General features: G+C 43.4%; 3 protein-coding genes across 4 annotated transcripts in view; 1 reads left to right on the plus strand and 2 right to left on the minus strand.

Annotated features, from left to right (window-relative positions):
• The window catches only part of tmem145 (transmembrane protein 145), a 41119-nt gene extending 33733 nt beyond the window's left edge, over positions 1-7386 (plus strand). Inside the window, exons 9-13 of the mRNA XM_070443783.1 lie at positions 1809-1934; positions 2727-2899; positions 3223-3343; positions 4254-4442; positions 4625-7386. Coding sequence (XP_070299884.1) covers positions 1809-1934; positions 2727-2899; positions 3223-3343; positions 4254-4442; positions 4625-4864 — 849 coding nt within the window. The 3' untranslated portion in view covers positions 4865-7386. The remainder of the gene's footprint in view (positions 1-1808; positions 1935-2726; positions 2900-3222; positions 3344-4253; positions 4443-4624) is intronic.
• Positions 7387-7943: 557 nt separating this feature from the next.
• LOC111964863 (large ribosomal subunit protein bL17m) lies at positions 7944-9694 on the minus strand. Of its 2 annotated transcripts, XM_023988698.1 has the most exons (3): positions 9312-9694; positions 8484-8552; positions 7944-8318 (listed from the first exon to the last, which is right to left on the minus strand). In XM_023988698.1, the coding sequence occupies exons 1-3, from the start codon at positions 9483-9485 to the stop codon at positions 8058-8060; spliced, it is 504 nt and encodes a 167-aa protein (XP_023844466.1). In that variant the 5' UTR covers positions 9486-9694; the 3' UTR covers positions 7944-8057. The 2 variants fall into 2 exon arrangements, with proteins under 2 accessions (XP_023844466.1, XP_023844467.1); XM_023988699.1 differs by lacking the exon at positions 8484-8552.
• A 3086-nt stretch (positions 9695-12780) lies between these two features.
• On the minus strand, positions 12781-13735 carry LOC111964601 (trypsin-2-like). The gene is made up of 4 exons (XM_070443915.1): positions 13543-13735; positions 13228-13364; positions 13037-13138; positions 12781-12843 (listed from the first exon to the last, which is right to left on the minus strand). The coding sequence occupies exons 1-4, from the start codon at positions 13667-13669 to the stop codon at positions 12796-12798; spliced, it is 414 nt and encodes a 137-aa protein (XP_070300016.1). The 5' UTR covers positions 13670-13735; the 3' UTR covers positions 12781-12795.
• Positions 13736-20546: the final 6811 nt, after the last annotated feature.

The following is a 20546-nucleotide window of genomic DNA, read 5'->3' on the forward strand; positions in this document are numbered from 1 at the left end:
CAGAAAAGAGGGTATGGACGAGTAAGGAGCTAGACGAATGACTGGTACGAGTTAAACGGAGTAAGACAGAAGAGACTGGGCTACTGGTACGAGTTAAACGGAGTAAGACAGAAAGAGACTGGGCTACTGGTACAGTTAAACGGAGTAATGACAGAGAGAGACTGGGCTACTGGTACGAGTTAAGGGAGTAAAGACAGAAAGAGACTGGGCTACTGGTACGAGTTAAACGGAAAGAGTAAGACAAGCAAGAGATGGGCTTACTGGTACGAGTTAAATGGAGTTAAGACAGAAAGAGACTGGGCTACTGGTACGATTAAACGGAGTAAGGGACAGAGAGGACTGGGGCTACTGGTACGAGGTTAAACGGAGTAAGACAGAGGAGACTGGGCTACTGGTACGAGTTAAACGGAGTAAGACAGAGAGAGACTGGGCTACTGGTACAGTTTAAAACGGAGTAAGACAGAGAGAGACTGGCTACTGGTGCAAGTTAGAAGGAGTAAGACACAGAGAGTAGCTGGAGGAATAATCCTGAGAACACACTGTAATGAAGCAAGTAAACCTGGTCAACCAGGACAAGCAGTTAGACTGACATGTCCCCTAGGGTAGAGGTTTATTAAGGCTGGGTCAGCTACTGTAGCTCTGACCCTGAGACCATAGCTGAGCGGCCTGAACCAGACACAGTTGAGAGACAATACACAAAAAACACACTCCCTACCTGGTGACAGTGAAAGCCTTTCCCCAGCAGATCAGCATCAGCAGAACACCAGGAAACTGACAGAGAACAGTAATTTCCCTGGAGAGAGAGAGAGAGAGAGAGAGAGAAAGAAAAGAAGAATGAAGAGAGAGAGAGAGAGAGAGAGAGAGAGAAGGAGGAAGGCAGGAGTGGAGGAGAGATCGCGAAGAAGAGAGATGAAGATTGGAAGGAGAGGATGGAGGAGATGAGCGAGGAGAGAACAGGAGCAAGAGAAAGAGGAGAATGAGAGGAGAGGAATAGAGGAATTCGAGAGAAGGAGAGAAGAAGAGTGAAAGCAAGAGGAATAAAAAGACGGGAACCAATGAGGGAGACAGAAAGATGGTAAGAAGGGAAGAAAACAGAGGAGGGGAAAGAGAGAGATTCTTACTCCGTTTAACTCGTACCAGTAGCCCAGTCTCTCTCTGTCTTACTCCGTTTAACTCGTACCAGTAGCCCAGTCTCTCTCTGTCTTACTCCTTCTAACTCGTACCAGTAGTCCAGTCTCTCTCTGTCTTACTCCTTCTAACTTGCACCAGTAGCCCAGTCTCTCTCTGTCTTACTCCTTCTAACTCGTACCAGTAGCCCAGTCTCTCTCTGTCTTACTCCTTCTAACTCGAACCTGTAGCCCAGTCTCTCTCTGTCTCACTCCTTCTAACTCGTACCAGTAGCCCAGTCTCTTTCTGTCTCATTTCTTCTAACTCGTACCAGTAGCTCAGTCTCTCTCTGTCTTTCTCACTTGCTCTCACTCTAGTTTCCCTGTTTCTCTTTCTCTTCCCGTTCTGCTCCTCTCTCATTGCCCTCTGTCTTTCTCCCTTTCCCTCTCACTATCTCATACAGTATAGTAGCTATGACTTTATTAGAGCAGACTTTGTCATTATTGCTACATCACTGAAATGTGGTGATGAATAGCCATTTAGATAAGCTGTCTGACTACACTGCACCATAAAGAGGGAATATGTGGCCAACCGTGTGTGTGAGTGTGTGTGTGTGTGTGTGCATACATGGGTGAGGAAATCCATCTCTGTTTGCAGGAGGAGAGTGTGAGTGTGTGTGTATTCATCTGTCTGTGTGAAAGCTAACCCCCCTGTGTGTATCCGTTTCTGTCAGGGCGAGGATCAGCCACAGTGGCTCTGTCAAGCTGTCCATCTACATGACAGTCTACACCGTCACCTATATCATCCTCTTCATATACGAGGCAGAGGTACTGCAGTCTACACTACAGAACTGCTGCTGCTACACTCCTACTGTCCATGCTATACGTGAAGGACCAGTGTATGACGGTCTAAGTTTCAACCGGGGATTCCTGTGTCCCACAACACTATGTTAGCCTACTGAGTTGAAGCCTAGGTATTAGCTCTAGGAGCTAGTCTTCAGGTCTCGGGCACGGTTACTCATCAGCCGAGCATGGATCACAGAATCAACTCCATTACAAGTGTAAAATGTGCTCTACTATAATTTAGGATGGGTCCCTCTTTGAAATGAGGTTCACATATCATGGGACTTCCTGGTAAGATAAAGGTGAAATTAAAGGGGCCTACTCCTGATGTACTGTAGTATACAGGGATAGGAGTATCTTACCCAGCCTGTCGGTGCCTAGCACTGGGCCTGTACATACATAATGCAGGGGACGACCGAGGGTAACCCTGTTTGACCAATGATATCCAGTCTCTGGCCTGTGAAACTGAATACATAGCCCGCAAGCAGAGGCACTGTCAATGACCCAGTTGTAGAGAAGTGTCAATGATGCGGACACACACAAACACACATACATACATGTGTACACATACGCACACACTTGTAGACACACTCACCAACGAAAACGAGTAGATTTCACATCCCAACATGTCAGCAAACCACAGGCTGTTACAACACATGCTGGGGAACGTATTGTAATACACCTCTCTGCTATTTGAGGGTAAAGTTAGTAGGTTGATTAGTAGGGTGCGGTCCATTAGAGTGGTTGTATGACGTTGTAAGTGTGTTTGTGTCTCAGTTCTTTGACCCAGGTGARGTGCTGTATGCATATGACAGCCCGGCGGGCTACGGTCTGATGGGTCTCCAGCTGCTGGCCTACGTGTGGTTCTGCTACGCCGTCCTGATCTCCCTCAAACACTACCCTGAGAAACAATCCTTCTACATCCCCTTCTTCACGGCATACACACTCTGGTGAGAGGACATCGCCCTACAACCCTTCACTCTCTGCATGCAGTTTGTCTCTGTCAGGTTCATCAACTTCWTMCCCTAAAAAKCATTRYRCCCAATAAACTCCCCGTCTCCCTTATTTTTCCACTTCTCGCTTGCTCGTCTTAAATCTGTCCTCACTCTTCCGCCTCTCCCTCTCGTTTCCTTTTGTCACTATTCCACCATATTCCTTTTTTTCTCCTCCTTCATTTACATATCTCAATCTCCCCCTTCCCTATCTCTCTCTCCTCTCTCTCTCTTAATCTCTCTCCCTCATTAACTCTCTCTCCTCTCTCTCCCTCTGGCAGGTTTTTCGCGGTGCCCGTCATGGCTCTGATAGCTAACTTTGGCATCCCTCGCTGGGCACGGGAGAAGATCGTCAACGGCATCCAACTGGGAATCCACCTCTATGCTCACATCGTATTCCTCGTTAGTACCCTTCATCTCTCTACACACTCACACACAGGCATGCATGTGCGCACACATACACACACTGCCTCACTGTTGACGTTAATTATCTCGAAGACCTCCTCGCCCGCCTCGTTAGTAACCCCCTGCCCTCCACACGCAGGCACGCACACACTCGCCTCTCTTTTAATATCTGTGAGTCATATCTCTCTGTCCTCATTGGCCTCTGCGTTAGTATCCTCCAAAACCCAGACTTCTATACCAGACTGAGCGTCTCGGTCCCAGACTTCTATACCAGACTGAACCTCTCGGTCCCAGACTTCTATACCAGACTGAGCCTCTCTGTCCCAGACTTCTGTACCAGACTGAGCCTCTCGGTCCCAGACTTCTGTACCAGACTGAGCCTCTCGGTCCCAGACTTCTGTACCAGACTGAGCCCTCGGTCGCAGATTCTGTACCAGACTGAGCCTCTCGGTCAGACTTCTGTAAGACTGAGCCTCTCGGTCCCAGACTTCTATACCAGACTGAGCCTCTCGGTCCAGCTTCTATACAGACTGAGCCTCTCGTCCCAGCTTCTATACAGACTGAGCCTCTCGGTCCCAGACTTCTGTACCAGACTGAGCCTCTCGGTCCCAGCTTCTATACCAGACTGAGCCTCTCGGTCCCAGACTTCTGTACATGACTGAGCCTCTCGGTCCCAGACTTCTATACTAGACTGAGCCTCTGTCCCAGACTTCTGTACCAGACTGAGCCTCTCTGTCCTTTGTCAGTGACACATTCACACACATACTGTTCTGTTCTTATATGTGCAGAAATGTGTATCAGTGTATGGAGAATACAGGGTAATATTTGTACAGGCAACAGGCAATATTCTGAATATGATACATTCCTCCCATCCATCCCCTTTCCCCCCCTCCTTGCCTCGCCACAGGCTATCACACGGCCCTCTGCGGCCAATAAGAACTTCCCGTACCACGTGCGGACCTCTCAGATCGGGATCCTGCTGTCTAGTCCGAAGGCGGGTGTGGCGAGTGAGAGTTTCCCCCACCAYGCCTATGGGAACAGCTCCTTCCTGGGCGACTCCCAGCCCAACTTCACAGAACTGTTCTCCATCCAGTCGGTGAGTGGATGTATGGTCTGAGGAGGGAACTGATACTAAGGTCCGATATAGTCCCTGTAACACTCCAGAGGTGTTAGAGCACAGAGGAAGTTGTCAGAGAAGGATGTGGTAACTGATATTGTGACAAATACAACCCAGCTTGACCTTTAACCTTTCAACCTTTACCTCTCTCTCTCTCTTAGGGCCCAGTGAAGACGGTGGAGGAGACGGTGGCCCGGAAGGGACAGGAAGTGCAGAGGAACAGTGAGCATAAGATCATCACCACCACGGCCGACCTGTCGTTACCCACCTTCCCCCCACTCCCTCCCCCCATGCCCCCCCGCCTCTCTGCCCACTCCCCCCCTCCCCCTCCACGACTCCCCTCCCACTTCACCGAGTACTTTAGCATGCAGGGGGGAGGGGGCATAGGCACCAAGGCATGAGACAGACAGAGAGAAAGAGGGACACAGAGAGAAGGAGAAAGATTGAAAGGGAGGTGGAGGAAGATCAGGTAGCACCGAAAACAGGTCAAGCTATGTATAGCCACGAGGGAAGGAGGGATGGATATAAGGAGGAAGAGAAGGGGGAGTCATCATAAGCAGACATGTGGAATAGAAGTTTGAAACGGCCCATTTTCACCTCTAAATAGAGAGAATGGGAAGAGAGCTGAATAAAGAAGAGGAAATGGCTGTGAGTTAAAGTGCTGAGCTTGTAAAAGAAAAAAATAAGCAATAAATATTTGAACATGAGCAGGGAGAGAGGCACCAGGAGGGAGAGATGACAGAGTGGATGTAGCCTGACCAATAGAATGATAGGAGCGCACAGTGGAGACTGAACAAAACTCCTATGAACACTTTTATTCAAGAATTTATAAGGCATCAATGGAGGGGCTGAGGGAAACGTGTAAATAGCTGAAGAGAATGAGTTACCATTACTCTAAAATAGTTGCAGAGTTTATATTACAAAAGGGATGTTTTTTTCCCACATTGTCGAATTCCAAGTGGTGCTGTGACCATTGCAGTTCTCATGCCATTACATTGTACAAGAGTAAAATATTCACTCACATCCTGAAACATACATTCATGTTTTTTTTCTTCATGTTTGACAGATGTTAACACAAAATATAGAATTTCTCCATATAGAATATGTTGGGATGATTTATATTCTTATATATGTTGATTGCTCCAGGCTATAGGATTGATATACTGATGTTTAAGTGTACAATGTTCAGTTTACTGTGGACCCGAGGTACTGCTAAAACAAGCAGTGTACTCCCTGTCTCTAAACTGATTATACTCCATGTGCTCATACAGTGCGTGTGCCTGTTGTACCAAACTACTATACAATAACTGTGTATATTACATACCATATAGGCTACCAAGGTGCTAATGTCACTTCTTCTGGATTTCTATTGGAACCTTATGTCATACTGTCCACAGACAACTGTTTTAACTCCGAATACTACTGTTCAGTTTTCAATGGAGTGCAAGATATTAGCTTGCTCTGAATGTTATTCCTTGATGTATGTAGACCTTGGTGAATGTATTAATGCAATAGAGCACAAGGAAAGGGGTGGTTTTAAAGTTTATTTATTTTATTTTTTTACATAGAAATCATACTTATAGCTTGTTTTACTTTCAATTTCAGCCTCCATCCTTGACACATGATTTAAGGAGGGAAGGTTGTCCAGCGAGGATATGAACTAACTTCACAATCACCCCCCCCCCCCAACTAGTATGTAATGATGTCATGTCAAACCTGTACATGTCTGTATGTATGGCCGTTTCCCTCAGTGAAGTTGTACATCTGATCTGATACTGTGTGAGGGGCTCATTGTTGTTTATCCATAAGTAGGAACAGTAGTTCTTCCTGAACATGAAAAGTCCTGCGCCCATAAACAACTTAAGCAAACCTTTTAAGAGTAGCTGTGAAAGTAGTAGCACCAACGTCCTGTTTGTCCTGCATGAAGCACTTTAATGTTCCCCTTCTCTTAGTTTTTCTGTTCCGCCATTTATTTCAAAGTGACTTTGAATAGCGCTTTTATCTGAATTATACGTATCCACACTCTACATCCAATGATATTCCGGTATCAAATATACAAATGTTACCTGTAGATATGTTCATATTAATCAATGTCATCAACTGTCATTATCAGACATTTAAAAAATGTACATTATCTGAATAATATTAAGTTGATTAAATAGCCTAATGATATCAATGTAAGGGAGGGAGGGGCTATTCATAAGACTGTCAAGGCCAATTTACCACCTGTTCTAAGAAATGGAAGTCATCAATTACATATTTTTTTGAATAACTTGTTAATATCTGAATATGAAACATGCAAGTCTCTTTAATCATTTTTAATCCAATCTGTAAAAAAAAGGTGTGGGGTAAAGAATGGTGGTTAATTGACTGTTTCTAATGGTTTAATTAATAGCCCTTTACTACAGAAAGACAATGTCTGGAGTAGGCTTGGGTTGGTCAGACTGGTACCGTACATGTAATGTACATGAGAACATACAGTCAAAGGTATAATGTAGTCTGTAAAAAAGAATGATACTTGAATTAGATTGTTCTGGTGTTCTAAAGGTTGTCTCTGTAGGCGTTTATATATGTGTCTCTATTGCCATTACAGTCCACTGTTGTCCATGGTTACAGATGCCATTACTTGACTGAATAGATGTTGACAGACAGGTTCCAGTCATCCTGTACAACAAGCTGCATGATCAACTTATCTATGGTATTTGTCTATTATACACAGACACAAGTGGAAGAGCAACGGGAGATGAGTGACGGTTTTATATGCATGACAGACAACAGCACAGCTTCCTGGGTATTTAGAGGTCTGGTTAAGAGCACATTACTGAAGCACTGTTCGAAATGAATGCATTTTAATGGTGTCAAATTAGGATATTCTGAATATGCTGTACATACACTTTTTGCCAAATTAAAATGGTTGGTTTTACTAGAGGCCTTGTCTGTTTCTTTCATACCTTGGCCACAGTGTGAATGTGTATGAGTTATTTTTATGTGATGTAGAAGGGCAAGGGCATTCGTCCAAAACACCTACTCCATCTTGGTACAGTACAATTACTTTTCTGGAACCTCACAATTGGAGCGCTTACAGGCAAGTGGCAAAGGAGAACGGAGAGCCGGTCCAATTGAATGTAATTGCAATAGGTTTGGGGCAATTTTGGCAAGTAGTTACCAGTATGTAAAAACCAACCTCTACAGCAGCTCTTAATAACAAAACAGTTTGAATCTAAACAAATTGAATGGGGAAACTCATGATGAGTGTGATTATGCCTGGCTGAAGGTGGTTGCGTTCATAAAACACCTTGCCACTCTCTGTTTATTCTGAATCAGTAGAGATTAAACACAGGACATCAACCATGATGATAATGAAAAGTTTGGGGGACATGTTTCTGAACCGGTAGAGGGAATAATAATAGCATATCAAATCTGTTTCTGATTTAAGCACATCTGTTAAATTCACACTAGTGCCATAAACAGAACGCGTAACATTGTCAAACAATCACATTTATTTTGACACACATCATCTCATGTTCAGTGGGGTCCATAGAAAGTCAAATACAATACAGTAACACATGTAATGTCAGTGTGTGGCTGGTTGCATCATGCCTCAACCTTGGCTGCTGCCTGCTGTACCCGCTCTTCTCTGTAGCCTTTGAGGAGCTGGTTGATTAGCGTGAGTTCATTGTCTCGTTTGGCGGTCTGGAGAGGTGGGAACGGGTTGCCTTTATACTCCAGCACAGCCATAGCAGCCTTGTCCAGGTTCTCCCTGTTGAGAATGCGGGCCATCCGGGTGTAGGCTTTGGGCTGGGTCTCAAACCTGGGAGCCAGGACCTTGAAGAGCTTTGGGATCAAATCCTTTTCCTTAAACCACAGGAGAGAGAGACGGGATGATGACTGACTGAAAGAACTAGGAACACACTCATACTAATCTGGTAGATAATAGTACAACAAAGCTGGGGACATTGGGACAGTCTGACTTGGTCGGAGTACATTAAAATACTAACAAAGATCATAAAGAACATTTACTGTGAGCCAGAAATGTGCCATTTTCATCGCTTTCTCGTCAGTGTCTCCCTTCTTGGCATAGTCAATCAACTGCAAAACAACATCACATTGGTCAACAACGTCACAAGCTGTCAAAAACTACAGCAGCCTACTAAACAGGGATGGTTGAGAAGTAGCTGACTAAATCAAACAAATATAACCATGGAGTTAAATTAAAAAGTATGGATTTCAGCAAACAAAGGCACACATCTACATAGGACAACCATAGGTACACGGTAAGCGTTTCATAATTTACTATTGATCTTGGGCAAATCAATGTAGTTGGAGCTGAATTTCACAAAGCCAGGACTCTGCTCAACTCCATAGTTCATCAGAAACTTCCTTCGCCATGGAGTTGAGTTTAGTCAACTAGTGTAGTAGTCCAAAGGCTGGCAGATGACAATGGAGTCGCTTCATCTTACTGTCCAAAGGGAATCTATGTAGCCAGCTATACACTCATATCCCCTATGGAACGGGTTGTACATAACATATTATCCATTCAGGTTGCAAAGGAGTCAATTACCTCCTTAACTCAATTTAATTGCGAGGTGGAAAAAAACATACTTTCCTTATGAAACACCATTTTCGCCATGTTCCGGATGTTGCCAATCAGGTTGGAGCAGTCTATTTCTTTCACCCCTGGTTTGATTGGCTGAAGGGGTATACACGTGTATAGCCGGCTGCATACATTCCTTTTGGACGGTAAGATGAAACGACTCAATATCGCCATCAGCCAGCCTTTGAATTACTGGAGAAGCAACTTTGTTGAGCTGCGTAAAAGGGTAACGTTACCATGTAACATGTCCTCACCTTTTCAGCATAGAATCGAACTTCGTCTGCTCTGCCTCGGGTGGTCTCTATCCTCTCGTGTCGAACGAGGCCGGTAAGAATGTTCCGAAGCATGTTTATTCGGGACTCTGGACCGAGACCCATTTTACGGGCCACCCGGCCATGGGATATCAACATCTGAATGTTGAGGCGCATCTTGTCGAGTTCTGACGCCTACAAGAGGCTAGAAAGAAAAAAGGAATCAAGCCGGCCTTTAAAAATGTAAACCGATGTTTCTAACGAACGTTATCTTCCGTTATTCTCGTTTAAATTAGGTTTATGTGATCATTAATACATCCCCGAGGTCGCTTAACGTGACAACTTTGACATTGCCGGTGCATCAGTTATCACAGTCTGTGTGGGTGAAAAATAGTTCCACTTTAGGATTAAATGGTTCCGCCTCAAATGTATTCTATTTGTTTCTAGTTGTCATTAATTCATTAATTGTTGTTTTGTTATTAGATATCAGGTCTTTCTATGTTGCGTAGAGATATTTCAAAATGTAAAAAAAAAAGGTTAATTTCTGATTAGGAAATGTAATCGGAAATAAGTGTACATATTTAAATAACCTATTTATCTACGATATATGATGACAAATAGCATAGATATACAGTACCAGTCAAAATTTTGAACACACCTACTCATTATTTTATTTATATTTACAATTTTCTACGTTGTAGAATAATAGTTAAGACATCACAACTATGAAAAAAACCACATATGGAATAATGCAGTAACCAAAAAAGTGTTAAACGAATCAAATCAAGATATATTTTAGATTCTTCAAAGTAGCCACCCTTTGCCTTGATGGCAGCTTTGCACACTCTTGGTATTCTCTCAACCAGCTTCACGTGGAATGCTTTTCCAAAAGTCTTGAAGGAGTTCCCACATATGCTGAGCACTTTTTGGATGCTTTTCTTTCACTCTGCGTTCCAACTCATCCCAAACCATCTCAATTGGGTTGAGGTTGGGTGATTGTGGAGGCCAGGTTATCTGATGCAGCACTCCATCACTCTCCTTCTTTGTCAAATAGCCCTTACACAGCCTGGAAGTGTGTTTTGGGTCATTGTCCTGTTGAAAAACAAATGATAGTCCCACTAAGGGCAAACCAGATGGGATGGCGTATCGCTGCATAATGCTGTAGTAGCCATGCTGGTTAAGTGTGCCTTGAATTCTAAATAACTCACAGACAGTGTCACCAGCAAAGCACCCCCACATCATCACATCTCCTCCTCCATGCTTCACAGTGGGAACCATAAATGCGGAGATCATCCGTTCACCTACTCTGCATCTCACAAAGACATGCGGTTGGAACCAAAAATCTCACATTTTGACTCCTCAGACCAAAATACAGATTTCCACTGGTCTAATGTCCATTGCTCGTGTTTCTTGTCCCAACCAAGTATCTTCTTCTTATTGGTGTCCTTTAGTAGTGGTTTCTTTGCCGTAATTCGACCATGAAGGCCCGATTCAAACAGTCTCCTCTGAACAGTTGATGTTGAGATGTGTCTGTTACTTGAACTCTGTGAAGCATTTATTTGGGCTGCAATTTCTGAGGCTGGTAACTCTAACAAACTTGTCCTCTGCAGCAGAGGTAACTCTGGGTCTTTCTTTCCTGTGGCGGTCCTCCAGTTTCATCATAGCGCTTGATGGGTTTTGCAACTGCACTTGAAGAAACTTTCAAAGTTCTTGACATTTTCCGTATTGACCGGCCTTCATGTCTTAAAGTAATGATGGACTTTCATTTTACAATGACAGCCTAGGAACAGTGGGTTAACTGACTTGTTCAGGGGCAGAACGACAGATTTTTACCTTGTTAGCGCGGGAATTCGATCGAGCAACCTTTCGGTTACTGGCCACTAGGCTACCTGCCGCCCCCAGAATATCAAATATAAAATATTTTTAATTTGTTTAACACTTTTTTTGCTTACTACATGATTACATATGTGTTATTTCATAGTTTTGATGTTGTCACTATTATTCTACAAAGTAGAAAATAGTAAAAATAAAGAATCTCTGTCCAAACTTTTGACTGGTACTGTATATATATATATATATTTTATTGTATTCCGAATGGTCCCAAATGCATAACCAAAATAATCAGCAGTTTCTCAGCATCACTCCATCAAGGGAAATATAGTATATCTACATATATTTCCGGATGTTATAATCATTTTAAAAAAGTGGTTTCTTGGCACAACTTACTTCAGGTATGGGGTAAGTTTAGCTGCAGGACAGGGTAAGTCAAGCTGGCTACACATTTCTGGACTGAATGAAATCTCACTAGTACCGTTTTTAAAAACACAATTCATCACAATCACGTTTTGTCTTTTAATAATTTTAAGCATCTTTCAACAAAGGCTTACCACCTAGCAAACACAGTTTTTTTTTAATACTTTGAACATAGGCCAGGCCCTTTTGATACCTCATATCCCAGCTATAATTCCTTGAAAGCGTCATGAAACCTCTAACACAATAAATACATTAGACTTGGTGAAAATCAGTTTTTTTTACCTAACTTGCTTACCACTTTTTCCATGTGGTTTCTTACTTCACAGACTCAATGAAATGAAATGCCTTTTTGTAAATATTTGGTCAAATGATTAACATTGTGTATGGTTTCCTAGAAACGAGAGTGGCTCAACTTACCCCACTCTCCCCTAGTGTATGGCTTTCATATGTCCTGAAGTGAATTACAACCTTATAATAGATATTTATAGCCAAGCACCTCTTATTCATTAATATGCAGATACTGTCCTGTGATGGCCCAGGGCTAAGCCCTGAATGTTGGGGAACTCTGATGCCTCTGATTGTCCCTCTCAATAATGGAGGTTATGAAATCTCTCACTGTGAATATTGAAGTACAGTATTTAGCATCTAGACTCAGTCTGACTGATGCATATGCAAGGGGTATTGACTCTAAATCATGCAACCAATATACAAACATTATGTAAGATCTAACCATATTCATGTTGCACTACATAGTATTTCAGTAGCAACACAACTCTCACAGAGAGAATACTCTAAATGGGTATGAAGGAGGAGCAATTATGCCACACTTTTAACATCCCTACATCAGCTATTGTGAGCAGCAACGCATCAATACACAACTATAGAAACAAATCAATGTAATCAATAATGTACCTTGTTGTATCTTGCTGTATTGATACAAATCAAATTGTTAAGGTAGGGTACCATGACACAATGAATTTACCGCATGCATATTTTAGTAAGAAAAGATCCATACTTAAACAATTTGCTGGTGGTTACTGGTAAAACTACTTGACATGAGAAGATAGAAAGACCTTTACAAAGATTTCTAAGGAGAGTGAGAGTACAAACACAACAGAAAAAAGTATTTAGTGTTAAATGCTTTATTTGTCATGAAAACAAATGTGGATGTTGAACCGCACAGGATGTTGTAGAGGTGTGGGACTGTATTGAAGGACCAAAGCTAGGATCAGACTTAGTAGGTGGCTATGGTGCTGGTCAGCCAGTTACTAAAGATGCACACCTGGAGAAGATGGGAGACATCAGTGGACACAGGGACAAGTCACTGTAGACCTGGGATAAAGTTGGTACTATTGAAGTTAGAAACATGTCGTTGTGACAGGGATGAGCCAATGGTCTAATATAAAGGAATGCTGTCACACAAACTACTTGATGCCTTATCCCACAAACTTAGCAGCAGAAGCCTATATTCTTACCTTGGCATAGACACCAGGGTTACCGGGCTCGGCACAGCCATAACCCCAAGACACAACACCCTGGAGCTCACCGTTGCACACCACGGGGCCACCGGAGTCACCCTGAGAGAGAGACAATGAGAGATTTACTTCACTGCTTCTCTATACTGTATTTTCGGTCCTAATAGTTTTGATAAGCTGGTCAGTAGTACCTGGCAAGAGTCCTTGCCTCCCTCCAGGAATCCAGCACAGAACATGGCGTTAGTGATCTGGCCAGGGTAGGAGTTGTTACAGTCGCTGTAGGACAGGATGGGGATGTTCAGACACTGAAGCTTGTTGCTGTCAGCAGCTGTAAGGATGGATGAAAAATTAAAGAATGAATAGAAAGAAAGAAGAGGAAATTAAAGGCAGAACATGTCAATTATGGATCATTTACATTTTAACACTGGCAATGGTTACCTGACCAAGTATATTTTTTAACATAGCCCCAAAATACATTAACATGTTGCCGTTATTGCTGTACTCACTGGAGCTCATGGTGTTGCCCCATCCAGAGACGGTACACATGGTGCCAGCGGGGGCACAGCTGCTGGGCAGAGCAACAGGCTGCACGTAGGTGTTGAGGGTGGCGGGCTTGCTCAGCTTGATCAGCATGATGTCATTGTCGATGTTGTAGGAGCTGTAGTTGGGGTGGGGGATGACATGGGAAGAAGAGATTAATTGCTCCTTACCTTCAGTCCTGTCAATGTTGTGCTCACCCAGACACACCTCCACACAGCTCAGGGTGAAAGAGAAAGAGGGAAAGGAAAGTCTTTCATCACTTGATGGTGTTCTGTGCTGAGCCTTGGGGTGCAGGTGAAGTGAACTGCATGATATCATCTGGATGATCGGATGTTGTTAAGCCATGACAGACATGTAAATAACCTTGTACAAGCCTTGGCGTGTGCGAGCCGGAACGGCTCATAGGATCAGGAGCCTATCTCCTGTTTCTGTAGGGTGAGGCAGCTTGATTTACCAATACACATATTGAATGTATTCATTAAATGGAAGTCTTACTCATCTATAAGCACAGGATACTTCAGGTACAGTTGAAGTCGGAAGTTTACATACACTTAGGTTGGAGTCATTAAAACTAGTTTTTCAACCACTCCACAAAATTCTTGTTAACAAACTATAGTTTTGGCAAGTCGGTTAGGACATCTACTTTGTGCATGACACAAGTAATTTGTCCAACAATTGTTTACAGATTATTTCACTTATAACTCACTATCACAATTCCAGTGGGTCAGAAGTTGACATACACTAAGTTGACTGTGCCTTTAAACAGCTTGGAAAATTCCAGAAAATGATGTCATGGCTTTATAAGCATCTGTTAGGCTAATTGACATAATTTGAGTCAATTGGAGGCCTACCTTCAAACTCAGTGCCTCTTTGCTTGACATCATGGGAAAATCAATAGAAATCAGCCAAGACCTCAGAAAAAAATTGTAGACATCCACAAGTCTGGTTCATCCTTGGGAGCAATTTCCAAATGCCTGAAAGTACCACGTTCATCTGTACAAACAATAGTACGCAAATATAAACACCATGGGACCACGCAGCCATCATACCGCTCAGGAAGGAGACGCGTTCTGTCTCCTAGAGATGAACGTGCTTTGGTGCAAAAAGTGCAAATCAATCCCAGAACAACAGCAAAGGACCTTGTGAAGACGCTGGAGGAAACAGGTACAAAAGTATCTATATCCACAGTAAAATTTGTCCTATATTGACATAACCTGAAAGGCCGCTCAGCAAGGAAGAAGCCACTTCTCCAAAACCGCCATAAAAAAGCCAGACTACGGTTTGCAACTGCACATGGGGACAAAGATCATACTTTTTGGAGAAATGTCCTCTGGTCTGATGAAACAAAAATAGAACTGTTTGGCCATAATGACCATTGTTATGTTTGGAGGAAAAAGGGGGAGGCTTGCAAGCCGAAGAACACCATCCCAACCGTGAAGCACAGGAGTGGCAGCATCATGTTGTGGGGGCAAAGTGAGAAGATTATATATATTGAAGCAACATCTCAAGGCATCAGTCAGGAAGTTAAAGCTTGGTTGCAAATGGGTCTTCCAAATGGACAGTGACCCCAAGCATACTTCCAAAGTTGTGGCAAAATGGCTTAAGGACAACAAAGTCAAGGTATTGGAGTGGCCATCACAAAGCCCTGACCTCAATCCTATAGAAAATTTGTGGACAGAACTGAAAAAGCTTGTGCGAGCAAGGAGGCCTACAAACCTGACTCAGTTACACCAGCTCTGTCAGGAGGAATGGGCCAAAATTCACCCAACTTATTGTGGGAATCTTGTGGAAGGCTACCCAAAATGTTTGACCCAAGTTAAACAATTTAAAGGCAATGCTACCAAATACTAATTGAGTGTATGTACACTTCTGAACCACTGGGAATGTGATGAAAGAAATAAAAGCTGAAATAAATAATTCTCTCTACTATTATTCTGACATTTCTTAATGAGTCGGACGGGAAGGATATACTCCAAACACCCGAACAGGCCCTCATCCCCATCATTCGCTGGAGAAAGAAACAGATTTAGTGGAAAGATATTGGGTGCCTTGTGAGGGTCAGGCGACGAGTGCCTAATCTGTCTTTGCCATATGTATTGTTAGCCAACGTTCAATTGCTGGAAAATAAATGGGCCGAACTGAAAGCACGTATATCCTACCAACGGGACTTGAAAAACGGTAATATCTTATGTTTCACAGAGTCGTGGCTGAACAACGATATTAATAACATACAGCTGGCGGGTTATACACTATCGGCAGGACAGAACAGCAGCCTCTGGTAAGACACGGGCGGGGGCCTATGTATATTTGTAAACAACAGCTGGTGCATGATATCTAAGGAAGTCTCAAAGTTTTGCTCGCCTGAGGTAGAGTATCTCATGGTAAGCTGTAGACGACACTATCTACCTAGAGGGTTTTCATCTGTATTTTTCGTAGCTGTCTACATACCACCACAGACCGACGCTGGCACTAAAACAGCACTCAATGAGCTGTATACCGCCATAAGCAAACATGAAAACCCTCATCCAGAGGCGGTGCTCCTAGTGGCCAGGGACTTTAATGCAGGGAATCAGTATTACCTAATTTCTATCAGCATGTTAAATGTGCAACCAGAGGAAAAGAAATTCAAGACCACCTTCACTCCACACACAGAGATGCGTACAAAGCTCTCCCTCGCCCTCCATTTGGCAAAACTGACCATAATTCTATTCTCCTGATTCCTGCTTACAAGCTAAAATTTAAGCAGGAAGCACCAGTGACTCGGCCTATAAAAAAGTGTTCAGATGAAGCAGATGCTAAACTACAGGACTGTTTTGCCAGCACAGACTGGAATATGTTCCGGGATTCTTCCGATGGCATTGAGGAGTACACCACATCAGTCACTGGCTTCATCAATAAGTTAATTGATAACGTGTTGTCCCTACAGTGACTGTACGTACATACCCCAACCAGAAGCCATGGATTACAGGCAACATTTGGACTGAACAAAAGAGTAGAGCTGCCGCTTTCAAGGAGCGGGACTCTAACCCGGAAGCTTATAAGAAATCCCGCAATGCCTTCCGACGAACTATCAAACAGGCAAAGCATCAATATAGGGCTAAGATCGAATCGTACTACACCGGGTCCGACGCTCATCGGATATGCCAGGGCATGTAAACTATTACAGACTACAAAAGGAAGCACAGCCGTGAGCTGCCCAGTGACACGAGCCTACCAGACACGCTAAATAACTTCTATGCTTGCTTCGAGGCAAGTTACACTGAAACATGCATGAGAGCATCAGTTGTTCCGGATGATTGTGTGATCATGAGCTCCGCAGCCAATGTGAGTAAGATCTTTAAACAGGTCAACATTCACAAGGCCGCAGGGCCAGATGGATTACCAGGACGTTTACTCTGAGCATGTGCTGACTAACTGGCAAGTGTCTTCACTGACATTTTCAACCTCTCCCTGTCTGAGTATGTAATACCAACATGTTTCAAGCAGACCCCCATAGTCCCTGTGCCCAAGAATACTAAGGTAACCTGCCTAAATGTCTACCGACCCGTAGCACTCACGTCTGTAGCCATGAAATGTTTTGAAAGGCTGGTCATGGCTCACATCAACACCATTATTCAAGAAACCTAGACCCACTCCAATTTGCACACCGCCCCAACAGATCCACAAATTATGAAATCTCTATTGCATTCCACACTGCCCTTTCACAAAGGAACACTTATGTGAAAATGCTATTCATTGACTACAGCTCAGCGTTCAACACCATAGTACCCTCAAAGCTAATCACGAAGCTAAGGACCCTAGGACTAAACACCTCCCTCTGCAACTGGATCCTGGACTTCCTGACGGCTGCCCCCAGGTGGTAAGAGTAGGTAACAACACATCTGCCACGCTGATCCTCAACACAGGGGCCCCTCAGGGGTGCGTGCATAGTCCCCTCCTGCGCTCCCTGTTCACTCATGACTCTACGGCCAGGCACGACTCGAACAACATCTTTAAGTTTGCCGATGACAGAACTGGGGTAGGCCTGATCACCGACAATGATGAGACAGCCTATAGGGAGGAGGTCAGAGACCTGACCATGGGGTGCAAAGACAACACACTCTCCCTCAACGTGATCAAGACTAAGGAGAAGGAGGACTGAGCCGGTTGAGAGCTTCAAGTTCCTTGGCGTCCACATCACCAACAAACTAACATGGTCGAAGCACACCAAGACAGTGGTGATGAGGACACAACAAAACGTATTCCCCCTCAGGAGTCTGAAAAGATTTGGCATGGGTCCTCAGATCCTCAAAAGGTTTTACAGCTGCACCATCGAGAGCATCCTGACGGGTTGCATCACTGCTTGTTATGGCAACTGCTCGGCCTCAGACTGCAAGGCACTACAGAGGGTAGTGCGTACAGCCTAGTATATCACCAGGGCCAAGCTTCCTGCCATCCAGGACCTCTATACCAGGCGGAGTCAGAGGAAGGCCCTAGAAATTGTCAAAGACTCAAGCCACCCTAGTCATAGACTGTTCTCTCTGCTACCGCACGGCAAGCGGTACTGGAGCGCCAAGTCCTAGGTCCAAGAGGCTTCTAAACAGCTTCTACTTCCAAGCCATAAGACTCCTGAACATTTGCATTGCCTTCTACGCTGCTGCTACTCTCTGTTATTATCTATGCATAGTAACTTTAATTACTCTACCTACATGTACATATTACCTCAATTACCTCGACACCGGTGCCCCTGCACATTGACTCTGTACCGGTACCCACTGTATATAGCTCCGCTATTTTTATTTTACTGCTTATTCTTGTCTCCTACTTTTTTTTAGGTATTTCTCTTAAAACTGCGTTGTTGGTTAAGGGCTTGTAAGTAAGCATTTCACTGTAAGGTCTACACCTATTGTATTCGGCGCATGTGACAAATACATTTTGATTTGAATATATAAAACAGACCGTTAGTATATGAACCATCAAGTTATATACAACTCATATCTTTGTATTAATTGAACTGAAAAAGTACATTTAAAGTCATCATTGTGGTACCACTGAATTGAGGTCAGTGTGGTAAGTACCTGGCAAGAGTTCTTGCCTCCCTCCAGGTATCCAGCGCAGAACATGGCATCGCTGTAGGACAGGATGGGGATGTTCAGGCACTGCAGCTTGTTGCTGTGTGTGAGTGTGTGAGTGTGTGAGTGTGTGAGTGAGTGAGTGAGTGAGTGAGTGAGTGAGTGAGTGAGTGAGTGAGTGAGAGTAAGAGAGAAAAAACTCAGTCACCATGAAGATGACCAACTGGCGCATGTAACCTTTGACCCAGGTTCTGTACTCACCGGAGCGCATGGTGCTGTAGTTGGGGTGACAGATCACGCGGGATGAAGAGATGAACTGCTCGCTACCCTCAGTCACCTTGATGTTGTGCTCGCCCAGATGCACCTCCACATGAGAAGATCAGAAGATTCTATGAATACTCCTGAGTGGCGCAGCAGTCTAAGGCAATGCATCTCAGTGCTAGAGGTGTCACTACAGACCCTGGTTCGATCGCGGGCTGTATCACAACCGGCCGTGATCAGGAGTCACATAGGGCAGTGGACAATTGGGCCAATGTCGTCCGGGTTAGGGGAGGGTTTGGCCAGAGTAGGTCGTCATTGTAAAATAAGAATTTGTTCTTAACTGACTTGACTAGTTAAATTAAATAAACAAATGCAAGAGAGAGAGAGGTCCAATTAATTAACTTAGTTAAATACAAACTCAAAAACTATGTCCTTTAGTTTAGCCAAAGTTAGATTGTCACTAACCATGTTTCCATCCAAACATTATTTTGCAAGTAAAGTACCTGTCGGATAAAAAAACTCACAACAGGCCTGATGGAAACAGTATAATATTAGGTTAACTTTCCTAGATGTTGACAGAACAAAATACGCTAGACGGGTGTACACAATATATTGGAAGTAGTTCACATGATACTTACGACTTGTAGCAGTGAGCAGCAGACACCACCATGTGCTGGAGATCAGGGAGCCACCACAGAAGTGGTACCCAGATTGCAGAGACACCTGATTAACCTTTCTGAACCACCCATCCCGGATCCGGGATAATTGTCATCAGCAACGCTGAATAGCATAGCGCCACAGTCAAATAATATTAATAGAAAATATTAATATTCATGAAATCCCAAGTGCAATATTGCAAAACACAGTTTAGCCTTTTGTTAATCCACCTGTCGTCTCAGATTTTGAAATTATGCTTTACAGCGAAAGCAAAACAAGCGTTTGTGTAAGTTTATCGATCGCTCGACAAAACATTAAGTACACTTAGCATCAGGTAACTTGGTCACGAAAATCAGAAAAGCAATCAAATTAATCGTTTACCTTTGATGATCTTCGGATGTTTTCACTCACGAGACTCCCAGTTAGACAACAAATGTTCCTTTTGTTCCATAAAGATATTTTTATATCCAAATACCTCCGTTCGTTTTGCGCGTTATGCTGAGAAATCCACAGGAAAAAGCGTTCACGACAACGCTGACAAAAATTCCAGATAATATCCATAATGTCCACAGAAACATGTCAAACGTTTTTTAATAATGCAATCCTCAAGGTTTTGGTTTTCAAATATCTATTCGATAATATATCAACTGGGAGTGTTGGTTTTTCAATAGGACCGGGAGTAACAATTTATTTTTTCAAAATAAAAGCCTGAAACTATGTCTAAAGGCTGTTGACACCTTAGGGAAGCCATAGAAAAAGGAATCTGGTTGATATCCCTTTAAATGGGTGATAGGGATGCATAAGAACAGAGAGGTTTCAAAAACAGAGGCACTTCCTGATTGGATTTTCCTCAGGTTTTAGCCTGCAATATCAGTTCTGTTAAACTCACAGACAAAATGTTGACAGTTTTGGAAACTTTAGAGTGTTTTCTATCCTAATCTGACAACTGTATGCATATTCTAGTTTCGGGGGCTGAGAAATAGGCAGTTTCAAATGGGTAC

Source organism: Salvelinus sp. IW2-2015, linkage group LG6.1, assembly GCF_002910315.2.
Source record: "Salvelinus sp. IW2-2015 linkage group LG6.1, ASM291031v2, whole genome shotgun sequence".
NCBI classification, from domain to species: Eukaryota; Metazoa; Chordata; class Actinopteri; order Salmoniformes; family Salmonidae; genus Salvelinus; species Salvelinus sp. IW2-2015.

Excerpts from the sequence above, each read along its gene's own strand:
- LOC111964863 (XM_023988698.1), bottom strand. The coding sequence starts at position 9,485 with ATGCGCCTCAACATTCAGATGTTGATATCCCATGGCCGGGTGGCCCGT. Across the intron at positions 8,553-9,311 it reads TTCGATTCTATGCTGAAAAG|TTGATTGACTATGCCAAGAA; the intron begins GTGAGGACATGT and ends GTTGTTTTGCAG. Across the intron at positions 8,319-8,483 it reads TGGCACATTTCTGGCTCACA|GAAAAGGATTTGATCCCAAA; the intron begins GTAAATGTTCTT and ends CTGTGGTTTAAG.
- LOC111964601 (XM_070443915.1), bottom strand. The coding sequence starts at position 13,669 with ATGCTGATCAAGCTGAGCAAGCCCGCCACCCTCAACACCTACGTGCAG. Across the intron at positions 13,365-13,542 it reads GGGCAACACCATGAGCTCCA|CTGCTGACAGCAACAAGCTT; the intron begins GTGAGTACAGCA and ends CCATCCTTACAG. Across the intron at positions 13,139-13,227 it reads GAGGCAAGGACTCTTGCCAG|GGTGACTCCGGTGGCCCCGT; the intron begins GTACTACTGACC and ends TCTCTCTCTCAG.